The sequence below is a fragment of the Setaria viridis genome, chromosome 2, assembly GCF_005286985.2.
Source record: "Setaria viridis chromosome 2, Setaria_viridis_v4.0, whole genome shotgun sequence".
NCBI lineage: Eukaryota > Viridiplantae > Streptophyta > Magnoliopsida > Poales > Poaceae > Setaria > Setaria viridis.
Genome location: NC_048264.2, coordinates 37,926,388 through 37,938,703, shown reverse-complemented (window position 1 = coordinate 37,938,703; position 12,316 = coordinate 37,926,388). Strand labels below are relative to the sequence as shown.

The 12,316-nt window shown below is 45.6% G+C and overlaps 1 protein-coding gene across 1 annotated transcript; it reads right to left on the bottom strand.

Moving 5' to 3' along the window:
* Positions 1–9,329: 9,329 nt before the first annotated feature.
* LOC117842535 (chitin elicitor-binding protein) lies at positions 9,330–12,100 on the bottom strand. The gene is made up of 4 exons (XM_034723009.2): positions 11,294–12,100; positions 10,089–10,206; positions 9,815–10,002; positions 9,330–9,696 (listed from the first exon to the last, which is right to left on the bottom strand). Exons 1-4 carry the CDS (start codon positions 11,982–11,984, stop codon positions 9,563–9,565), a joined length of 1,131 nt encoding a protein of 376 aa, XP_034578900.1. The 5' UTR covers positions 11,985–12,100; the 3' UTR covers positions 9,330–9,562.
* Between the last annotated feature and the right edge of the window lie 216 nt (positions 12,101–12,316).

The window sequence follows — 12,316 nt, the reverse complement described above, 5'->3', positions numbered from 1 at the left end:
TTCTGTTGAGGTTCCTGAGGAGGGCGAGGTTGCCAAGTAAAAAGAGAAAATTCCTCAGATCCCTACAATGGCTAAGTCCTCTACTCAAGATGACACTCGAGGCAGTGCATTTGACCCCGAGGGTTAGTATTTTGATTATGTCTCTTGTTTCGTTTGATCTTTGCTTGCTTATATGACATTTGCTATTTTGACAGAGTACGAGAAATCTTTACGGTGTTATGACCCTGATCACTTGGCAAGAATAACTACTACCCTCAGGTATAAGGTATTGCTTTTGCGACTATCAAGGTTTTGGTGCTTAAGCGATGCGGTCTTTTTCTCGGTTTTTTACTTACTTTTCGTGGTTTCTCCTTTTAGGCTGTGATTGCTGGTAAAGTTGACGTTGACAGGCTCCAGGAGAAAGAGAAACACGCACTTAGCCGCAGCACCAAGATTCTGGAACTCGAGGTTGAGATTGCGAGGTTAAAGAAGGAGAACACGGCTTTGAATGACCTCTAGACCTCACTTTTTGAGGAGAATACAGACTTAAAGAAGAACAAAAAATTGTTTGTGAAGACATACAGTGACCTCGTTCAGAGGGTGGAAATTTTGGAGAAAAATTCACAAGATAATCTTGGTGTTCTGGAGAAGTTTCGGAGCATTATTGAAAAAGATTCAACAACTATTTCATCTTTGAAAAAGGCTTGCACTAAAAAGTTCATGATGATCCACACGCTTGGCAAGAGCCTCGAGGACCAAAAAGTTTTTATTGATGAAGTGGAGCAGGTGCTAAAGGCCAGGTTTGCTCAGATTCATGATGGATATAAACTTGCTTTGGAAGAGTTTGGTGATGAGCCCCTTCCTTTCCCTACCGACAAGGGTGCGAAAGAAATGTTTGATTGGATGGACCAAGAGTTTGAGTACTTGCCCAGGGTCATTACTGGAGCTAGCGACTACGCTGCCTTTTTTTTGCTACGAGGGCATGTTGAAATTACTGGAGAGTGAGGGATGTTCTGACTTTCTGAAGTTTGGGGCATGCAACTATCAATTTCCTTTAGCCTCAGAGCTTGATAAACAAGAGATGTCTAAGAATATTAAGAATGTGAAGAAAAATTTCTTGAAACAATTGTGGGCAGCTTCTGGATGCGATCATGTGAGGCTAGTTGCTCGCGATCGACTTGCAAAGGTTTGTGTTATTAACTCTTGTTTTATGTTTGTACCTTTTCTAGCTGTATTCTAACTGGTACTACTTTGAACAGGCTAAGGGAGAGGAATCGAGGAAGGAAGGTGAAGCTGGTGGTTCTGGGCAACACGAGGCATAGGCTCGAGGCTGGATTTGGATCGCTGTAATGCTTAGGTTCAGGAAATGAAACATTTGCCGGTTGTAATATTTGGTGGCTGTAAACATTTGCTGTACAGGATATCTTTTCGACCTAAGCTGTTTGAACGTAGTTGCTAATTGTTGTGTTTGTCATCTCGTGCTTTTTGCTCATGCACTATTTCTCACGAATTCCTTTTGCTTCGAGGTTGTTCTATGTTTGATTGCTATGCCAGGTTGATTTTCTGAGGCTTCGAGCCTCTTGGCTCTTAGGGCCATGAGGTTTCAAGGTTGGAGTCTTGATTATGCGATAGAAATTCTTTTCGGACTTGTAACAAAATTTGTAGCAGAAAGGAATGAATACTGTTTTTCTTTTGGAAAAACGTCACCCCCTATTCCTTTTTACGAGGGTTTTGTTTAGGTTACTAAGGATTTGTGATGCCTGTTGAATGATTTGTTAGTCTTGAGTGGGTTATTTGATCTGTTGCCTTAATGCATTTTTCACACAAAGGGATGAAGAGGCTTTTCTGGTAAAAAAACGTCACTCCCCCTTTCATTCCTTTGTGTGAAATGTGTTGGTTGGTGCCTTTTTTTAAGATTATTTTATCGCTTTTGCTAAAGCTTGTGTATTTGAGTGTTCTAAAGATAAGTTGACAAAAATTTGTTTCCAAGTTTTGTTGACTTAAGCACTTAATGTAAAGTTGGGTCGAAATTGCAACTCTTGGTTGCTTCGACCGTAAAGCTTGTAAAACTGCGAGGTTAGGTAGAATTTTTTATGCAAACTGATCATCTAAAACTTGTAAACCTGTGAGGTTAGGTAAAAGTTCTTCATCACGTAAGAGTCCGAGGCTCGAATGCTGCAACTTGTTGTTGCTTGTGCCCCATGCTTGCGCAGAAGCACAAGTTTTTTGTTGCACAAAAATGCGAGGTCTCGCAACTTGTCATTGCTTTAGGGTGGATCTTGCATAGAAATGCAAGTTTTCGTCACATAGAAATGTGAGGTCTCGCAACTTGTTGTTGCTTTAGGCTAGATCTTGCGCAGAAACACAAGTCGTCGTTGCGCAAAAACGCAAGTCATCGTTGCGCAGAAATGCAAGATAAAGGAGGAGTTGTATTTCATTAGAATGTAAAAGGTTTACAAGGCTCTGCCTCGTTAAAAACCTTGCCTCCACTGTGGAACCCCTCTAGCAAGGAAAAGAGTATAGTCCGTTTGCGAAAAAGTAAATACGATATAGTAAATTTTGTGCCCTCGACATTGTCTATAGATTCACAAGTCGAAGGCTTTTGTAAGTGTAGCGACTATGGGTAATATTTGCGTAAGTTGTCCACATTCCAAGAGTGTGACAACTCTGCTCCAAGGTGATCTACGAGGTAAAAGGATCCTGGCCTGTTGCTTCGAGCGACAACATATGGCCCTTCCCAAGTTTCTTGTAACTTCCCAAGGTTCTCCCAGTTTTTTCTCTTTTTGATAACTAGATCTCCCACCTTGATTTCCTTTTTCACTACCTTCTTATCCCTCCACTTTCTTATTTCTTGTTGGTACTTGTCAAGGTTCTCTGCTGCTTGTAGTATGTCAAGCTCTATCATATCTTTATCGATCTTTTCATTATCTAAGGAAGCCTCGATCTCTTTAGCACTCTCAAGCTTTGATTTTTGATTTCCTCAGGCGTCATTGCCTCAGAGCCATACAAGAGTCTCGATCCATTTGGTGAAGTAGTCGACTGCCACCACTGCGAACTTGCAGTTGCCTTGAGCGGTTGGTAGCGGTCCCACCGAGTCCATGCCCCATCTCTGCAGCAGCCAAGTTGGTGGTATGAGCTGTACTGGTAGTGAAGGTGCCTTTTGTTGATTGGTTGTCTTTTGGCAAGTCTCACAACTTTTTACCAAGCTTCGAGCATCGAGGATTGCGGTTGGCCAGTAGAATCCTTGTCTTAGGGCTTTACCCACCAAGGCTTTGGTTTCGATGTGAGAACCACAAAAATCATTGTGGATTTCAGTTAGTAATTCTTTTCCACTCTTCGAGGTTATGCACCTTAGCTAAGGAGCCAGTATTCCAGATTTGTACAACTCTCCATCAATTATGGCATAGCCCCTAGCCCTTTGTTTCATTCTGCTTAGTTCAGCCTTGTCATGAGGCTCGAAATGTCCCCTTAGATAGGCCATGATTGGAGCCCTCCAGTCAAATCTGGTGATGGCATTTATAACCTTCAAGGCTTGTTCTTTTGTTGATGGTGAGTGAATGACTTCATAGAACACATTAGGAGGCATGGGTTGATTTTGTGCTGCTACTTTGGCTAGTCTGTCTGCTTCATCATTTTCTGCCCTTGGGATGTGCTGTACTGTGAATCCCTTGAAATATTTCTCCATTGATCTTACCGCGGCCAAGTACTTCACGAGCTTTGGCTCTCTACCCTTGCTGTTTTCTCAATGTGCTCTTGAATTACTTTTGAGTCTGATTTCACAATAAATACTTGTTGGCCCAAGGTCCTCATTTTTCTTAGCCCCAAGAGTAGCGCTTCATATTCAGTAGTGTTGTTGGTGGACCTTGCTTCATTTTTTAAATCAAGCCTTGCGGTGTATTTGATTTTCACTCCCAGGTGTTGATGGTGGACACTCCAGCCCCCTTGTCACACCAAGCCCCATCATAATGTATGATCCATGGGACTTCGATCTTAGTTTGGCTAATGCATGGGGATGTCCAGTCTACTATGAAAATAGCTAGAACCTGAGATTTGATTGCGCTTCTTTTTTTAAGTCCACCACGTACTCAGACAGCTCTGATGCACATTTTGTTATTCTTCTCGAGGCTTCCATGTTTGTGAATAGATCATGAAGCGGCTAGTTGGTGACCACTACTATTCTGTGACCCTCAAAGTAATGCCTTAGTTTGCGTGCTGCCATGATTATAGCATAGGCAATTTTTTCTAACTCTGAGTAGAACAGCTTTGAGCCTGAGAGTGCTTCTGATGCGAAATATACTACCATTTGTTTTGGCTTGCCCTTGATTTCTTTTTCTTGTACCAAGGCAGCATTGACTGCGGAGTTTGAGGCTAACAAGTATAGAAGCAACAGGAACTTTGGCTCAGGCGGGCACAACTTTGTCATGTTTGTTAGGTAGTCTTTTATCTCTACAAAGGCTTTGCTCTGCTGTTCCCACCATTCAATTTTTTTGGATCTTCACAACAACTGGAAAAAAGGTAAGCTTCGTTCGGCAGCTCTTGGGATGAATTTGTTGAGAGCTGCCATTCTTCCTGTCAACTTTTGCACATCTTTTACTGAAGTTGGTTCTTTCATGTCAACGAGGGCATGAATTTTATCTGGATTAGCTTTGATGCCTTTTGTTGAGACCAGGCATCCCAGGACATTGCCTCGCTGAATTGCAAATACACATTTTTCTGGATTTAGCTTTAAGTTTGCTGCCCTTAGATTGGCAAAAGTTTCTACGAGGTCATGAATATGATCCTCTTGTTTATCACTTTTTACAACAATATCATCTACGTAGGCTAGGATGTTTCTTCGAAGTTGCTTACAGAGGACTATTGTTATCATTCTTGAGAAAGTTTGCCCCGCATTCTTGAGCCCTTCAATCATTCTTACAAAGCAGTATATCCCAAATGGAGTTATAAAATGTGTTTTTTCCTTATCTTCTTTTTTCATTCGCACCTGGTGATAACCTAAAAACATGTCCAGTAGTGACAATATTTCACTATTTGCAGCGTCATCTACCACTTTGTCAACTCTCTCTAGTGGGAAGTCATCTTTTGGGCAAGCCTTGTTTAGATCAGTGAAATCTATACGCATTCTCCATTTGTTGTTCTTCTTTTTGACCGGGACTGTGTTTGCCAGCCATTCAGGGTACATGACTATGCATATTACATTGGCATCAGCTAGCCTTTGAACCTCTACTTTGATAGCTTGTATCTTGTCCTCTAACTTTTTTTTTGAAGCTTTTGCTTTTTGGTTCTCACGCCCTTATTTATTTCTAACTTATGTTCTATTATATCCCTATCAACCCCTTGCAGGTCACTTGCTGACCATGCGATGACATCCATATTTTTTTTAGGAATTTGATTAGTCGCTTTTCTTCATTGGGCTGGAGATTAGCCCCGATTGTTACAGCTCTATCTAGAATGCAGTCATCTAGCAGCACTCTTTTGGTTTCGTCGTTAGCGCTCATTTTCACTTTTTCTCTGTCTCTCTTAGGCTCGATGTATGGCTTTTTCTTTTTTGATGGCTCAGCCTCGTCAGGTCTTGCTAGATGGTGTACATTTTTTTAGCCCAAGGTTGCACCTTTTTCAATGTTCCTGGCTGTTTGCTGGTCGCCAAGACTGTAATGACTCCTTTCATAGCTGGGATCTTCATACACACGAATAGCGGCCTTATTGCTGCGTTGAACTTATTGATGAATCCCCTGCCAAAGATAGCAAAGTATGGATAGTACATCTCCACAACATCGAACGCTATATGTTATGTTCTAGCATTGTCTAAGTTTCCAAATGACGCCGGTAGTGATATTTTTCCCAAGGCTCAAACTGGCTTTCCCACGAAGCCAAGCAGTGGCATTTCTGCCAGCTATAGCAGATGAGGATCAATTTTCATTTCTCTAAACATACTTGTGAAAATGATATCCGCAGAGCTTCCATTATCGACTAGCACTTTTCCAATTTCCACCCTACCATGATAGCCTCAATCACCATCGCATCATTATGCGAGGCTGTTTTAAGTTTAAAATCTTCTTCCGTGAAGGAGATGGGCATGTATGCCCATTCTGTCTTGGCTGAGGGCCCGTTAGGGATGATGGAATGGACTTGTCTGAAGTAATTTTGTTTTTGCCTTTTATTCTCAAACTCTAGAGAGGATCCACCTGCTATTGACATGATCATGCCCTAGGTGGGCAAGGCGTTTGAATTGGTTTTTGGATTTTTGAGTTCTTGCAAGGATCCTCCTGATATTGGCATTATCATGCCGTAGGTGGGTAGTGCTCTAGGTTGTTATTTTGAGTATTGTTAGGCTCGGCTTTGGGTATTTTTGATTGGGTAGGTTTGGTGGAGGTAGTGGTATATCGTGTAGAGGCTGGAAAGGTGCGAAGTTTGCAGTTTGAGGCTTGCTAACTTTGAGGTTGATACTGTGGCGAAGGTTGCCACATCATGATGGGTTGGTAGTTGAATGGAGGATTGGTAAAAGAGTTTGTGAGGTTAGTATTTGGGTTTGTATGTGGGTAAGCTTGGAAGTATGGTTGTTGTGGCCAAAAACAGGTTTGGTGGATGGTTTTGGGTGCTACGGCTGTTCTTTTTTCGTCAGCTATTCTTTCGAAGGTCTTTTTTGTTTCTGGGCAAAAGTCGGTTGCATGATCTAGTTTCTTGCCATGAAAAGTGCAATAGAACATTCAAGGTTGATTGTTTTGATTGTGCGGCCTCGGAGGTCCTCTACCTTGGCCTCTTCCTCTTCCCGTGTGACCACCTCTCTGCCCATTGCCATAGTTTGTTTGCTGTTGTTGTTGGGGCTTCCTACTATGATCTTGGTTTTGTTGTTGTGAGGATTGAGCACCCTCGATTGGTAGCACGTGTTGAGCTGGGTATGGCTGCTGGTGTTGTGCGAAATTGTATTTTGAGGCTTGCCAATTTTGGTCTTTTTGAGCTTGCCTTTGGCAGTTTCTTTCCATCACTCTTTTTCTGTGATCCTCATCTGACCTATAGTACTTTTCCAGCTAGTGAACAAAGATTCCATGGTTTTTAGCTTTTCTCTTGTTAGATGCGAAGCCGTTAGGCCTGGTGTTAGTCCTCTGATGCAGGCTGCTATGGCTACGCTTTCGTCCACATCCGGAGTTTGTGACTTCAATTGCACAAATCTTCTGACATAATTGGCCAAGGGCTCTTTGTTTTTCTGGATGCAATGAAACAAGTTGCTCGGGTCTAATGTCGCTCGATGGAAGCCTTGGAAGTTTTGTATTAGCTTTGTCTTGAGGTCTATCCAGCTGTGAATTGACTGTAGTGGGAGTAGCGAGTACTAGTTCATCGCTGCTCCTTCGCAGGCTATGATTAGGGACTTGGCTAAAACCACGTCATCTCGTCCAGCAGATGCTACTGCAGCTTCGTAGCTCATGAGGAACTATCAAGGGTCATTTTGCCCATGGAATTTTGGCAACATGACCGCCTTGTAGTTTATAGGCCATGGAGCCGTTTGCAAGCCCAAGGACAATGAAGAATTTTCATCAACTGTTACGTAAGCACTTGTCATCATTGGAACATTGTGGCCAGCGAGGTTGGGATTTGCACGCGGGATAGGTACGTCGTTCATGATATGCTGCTATCTCGAAGGTGGTGGTTGTGGTGGCGTGTTTTGCAAGTATTGCATTTCATCCAACTCTTCTTGTAATTCCACTAGCTTTTTTTTATTTACTTTTGCTATTTTGGTGGCCACTGGCCCTTGTACTTCCAATTCTTGAGCAAATCTTTCCTTTTCTTTTTTTCATGGTTTTGAGATGCTTTAATACCGAGGCTAATTCTTTTTTTACCGCCCCAAGTAGATCGTTTCTTATGCTTGTTTCAGGTTGTGCTTGGTTTGTTGTCTCCGCCTCGACTTTTTTTTTCTCACTTCTTGTTCGTAAGCTAGCCTCGACTCTTTTTTATTTCTCTTGGGTGTCTGTGTCGTCTTGATCAATAGGGACAAGTCCTCTCTCTTACTCTCTTTCACCCTTGGTGGTTTCCTGTGGTGTGGTTTTCTACTTCTTTGGTTGTGGCATTGTGAGTTGTTTCGTGGCTGAGAACACGGTGGGCGCCCTGTTGGTCTCAAAAAAATTTGATACCAAACAGATTTATGAATGAAAATAGATAACACTTGAAAGTTTCGGAAAACAATAGGTCTCTCTTTACAACGGGGTAGGGCTCCCCTTTTATAGTGACTCATGATCCACTTTACATTCCGATAATATCCTTTCTCAACCACTACATTCCTAATATATGTCGTACATAAAAGACATTGGGGGTAACATGTACAAAATGAATTCCTCCACGTGGTCACGTTTCTCACGCCTCCATCCTTCCAACCTCGGGACTTTATCCTCGCACCAGATCATTCTTCCAGCCTCGCGTCTCCACTCTCGGCCCGAGATAGTTGTCCAACCTTGTGGCACCTGGTTCCTTTTGCCGTTCCGAGAACTTATAACATCGCTAAGTCTCCTTTCAGGTTTCGTTCCTGAGTAAAGAGTAAAAAAGTGAAAACTTGGTGTTCGAGATTGAGTTCGGACACTCGAGAGTTAGCTCAATTGGAGTTTAGTCATCAACTAATAGTTGCCAGCTTCGAGTCCTTAAAGTAACAAAGAGGATACGAAGTTACGAGTTTCACTATCGGAATAGTTTCCATAAGAAGTTACGAGGCTAACTAAGTTTTATTCCTTAGTCAAGAACTTGTGAGGTTAGAGAGTTTTTACCCACGAACGGCACTCGAGGGTGTTTAGTTTTTTTACCGGTCCCCAACAGTGGTGCAAAGGCCACTGGCGGGCGAGCCCTGCAAGCGGCGTGCGTCGGTGAGCGGTGGCAGCGAGCAGCGCGTGAAGAAGCCCATGAGCAAGGTGTTGTCGATGTCGAAGCAAATGCAGCTGCAGCACGATGGGTTGTCGCTGCCGTCGTCATTGGGCGGTGGGGATGGGCGGCAGCGCGGTGATGCAGTGGCGGTGCGACGCTGCCACCGCAGCGCGACGATGCGGTGGGGATGCAGCGCCGCTGCGGTAGGGATGGGTGGCGGCACGACAAAGGGGATGGCGTGCGGCGCTGCGGGAAAAGGGGATCGGGAGGAGACCAATGGGTGCGGCATGGGTAGATGCGAGTAAATGCGAGGGTATTTTAGACTATGCTCACTTTTAGCTGGTTTTAGCTACTCTTGATCAGCTAATGGCTAAAGCTGTTTTTGGCTTGGCTAAAGTTTAGCTGCGTTTTAGCTGGACCCGTTTGGATCCAAAGTGGCTAAATTTAACCAGCTAAACTTTAGCCATGGGATCCAAACATGACCTTAAAACAGCCAGGTTCTGGAACACTAAAAAGGCTAAAATCATAGCCACAGAAAGTATCTTTGCAAAAGTTTGACGAAGTACAAATGTTTCCTGATCTACCTTCTAACACAAAACAAAGTGTTCCCCTCGCGTTTGCACTTGCAAACCCAACCAGCTACAGGTCAAATTCGCACAAACACCGCATAGATTACTCACAAACATCAAACTAGGAATCAGAGGGCCAGGGTCTTAACGAGAGATACTAATGATAAAAACATTCAGTCCTGGCGCAGATAGCCTACACAAAGCAGGACGACGTGAAGCGAGACAACCAGCTCCGTCCATCTGAACCATGACGGCTCCAACCGGAAGGCCGAGGAGTGAGCCGGCTGCGCCATTGGAGACATCCCAGCTGCCAGTGACAAAAACAAAAAAGGGAGCAATGGCAACATAGTTAAGTACTGCCGAGCGTACACAACATGATAGCTATTGCCTGTTGGCTGTTACAAACAGAACTGGGGCGTACTCACCGTTGCACACGTTGCTTGTGGTGATGTTGGTGAGGATGGCGAAAGACGTGCTGTTGGTGTACCCGGCGTAGGAGCACGTCCTGCTCTCGCAGGATGAGGTGGAGGATGTGTTGCCGAGGAACATGTCCCCGCACTTGGCGGCGGGGCAGAACGACGAGCTTAATCCCTGTGTCGGCTGGCAGTCCAACCTGAAGACCATGGAGCATTGAGAAGTCGGAATTTGGTCACAAAGATTGGTTCAGCATGTATGAGTTTCGGTAGAGTGAGCACTCACAGCCAAGTGCTGGAGCTGCAGCCACACATCACGCAGTTGTTGGCGGTGAGGATGTAGCTTCCATTTGGAACAAGAAGGTTGCGGTCAATGGCCGTGTTGCTAATGGCAGAACCACAAGCTGCATACATATGCAAACCGTTAGCCCCAAAATGAAACTGAGTTAATGTGTACGACTGAATGAGAACGCCATCTTAATGACACGAGACATTACACTTCCTGAAACAATTAAGATTTGAACGCTCATTACAGGGTAGCTTGATGCCAATAGTCCAGTTCACTCAGAAAGATAAAGAACAGGACATAAGGTTGGAGTAAGTTTCAAAAAAAAAAAGGACATAAGGTTGAATTGTAGTTTAAGTCCACAATACTAGCAGTAGCAATTGCAAGACTACGACAATGGCAAACAAACAAGGTGAGTGTCATGAACAAGCTTCCAATGATGTGAAGCTATAACATAGAATACTTTCTGAATCGTAATTTTCTGCTACTTTAATCTAGTTCAGCCAAACTTCATTCGAAAGAGCGACAAATGTCAATGCTCTGAACTTCATATCCAAACGCAATGTTCAAAAGACCTGAACTATGACCCACAACATTTCTTTTGTTGAAGCAAGCAATAACAGTAACAGTACTGCTGTTGGAGTTGGAGATACCATTTCATTTCCCCATATAGCAATCTACACGTCTTTCATCAAGAATACAAACCGTCAGCTGGTTTCGAAGCTAAAAGCTATGGTTGAACAGTTGAAGGCATGCTCTGTGCAGCTACTTGCAAACTAGCAGAAGTATGGAGAGGGCACAAACAGAAATGCTAGTACCAATTTTTTTAATCCCCCTTTTTTGCCTAATAAGAAGCACAATCTTTTTTTGATGAAACCAGAAGCACAATCTTTTCAGGCAAACAATCGCAAAAGGATCCTCTGAACCTTTTCAGGCATAGAATATAAGTACAAAGGGGAGGGAAAAAGAGATAAGAACTTCTGTTTGCCCAACGGCAAAGCTTATCCGTCAATAGCAACTTTTATCAGAAACTTTTCGCAAGCCATATGCAAGCAACAACAGTAACAAAGTAGCTCAAAATCACTGCAAGTGAACCTACTTTCTTTTTAGATGAAGGAATATACTAAAACAAGTCGAATAAATCGAGAACACACGAGCTGGTAGGAATAAGGTTAAAGGGAAGCCCCTTTCTGTAGATTGCCTACCTCGGAGCGGCACATCAAGAACCTGCCCGGCGAGAAGGCCCTTGGCGTCGGGCATCTTGTTCACCGCGAGAATGTTCTCCTCCGTGGAGCCGAACTCCTGCGCGATGCCGGCGACGGAGCTCCCGGCCGGCACGACGTACGTGAAGTGCACGACGGGCTGTCCGCCGACGGGGTCGCAGCTGCAGGGCACGGGGATCCAGAGCTGCTGGCCGACGGCGACCTTGTTGGGGTCGGAGACGTTGTTGGCGGCGGCGATGTCCTGGTAGGTGACGAGGCCCGCGAAGGCGCCCCGGGCGATGGCGTCGAGCGTGTCCCCGGCGCGGACCCGGTAGGTGGGCCGCTGGAAGGTGGCCCCGGCGCCGCCCGAGCAGAGGCAGGGCAGGCGCACACGCATCGGCGTGGGCGCCGGCGCCGTGGGCGGCGTGGAGAGCGGGAGGCCGTTGGCCGCCAGCAGGGCGCGGTGGGAGCGGAGCTGGAAGAGCGCACGCACGGCGGCGAGCGTGGCCGTAGCCGTGCCGTTGGGCGGCGCGTAGGAGATGAGCGCCTGGCACGTGGAGGCCCGCGGCGCCGTGGCATTGCACGCGAACCGCGCCGCCCGCGCCGCGGGGCACAGCGCGGCGAGGAGGAGGAGGCAGAAAGGGAGGAGGAGGGGGACCGGGTGCGGCGGCGACCTTGCTCCGGCTGCTGCCATGGTGGTGTGGAGCTCTCGAGCTGGGCTTAGCTTAGCTTAGCTTGGCGAGGGTGATGAGTGCGCGTGGTTACTGTTGCAGGGTTTGGACTGGTTGGGAGGGGTTTGGCCGTTTAATTGTTGGGGAGGCGCATTGGCGCGGAGGTAGAGGAGTGGTGGGGTAGTGTGCAGCAGCGAGCTGGGCGGTGGGGTAGCATCTCTCTCCATTGCCGCACGGTCAAAGCTGGGCTGGACGAGGAATCCTAGCCGTCCAATGCTCACTGCACGGCTCGGATCGTGCGGCTGGGGGCTATGGGGTCGGTAAAAGGCGCCGGAGACGACAGCTGAGCCTAGTG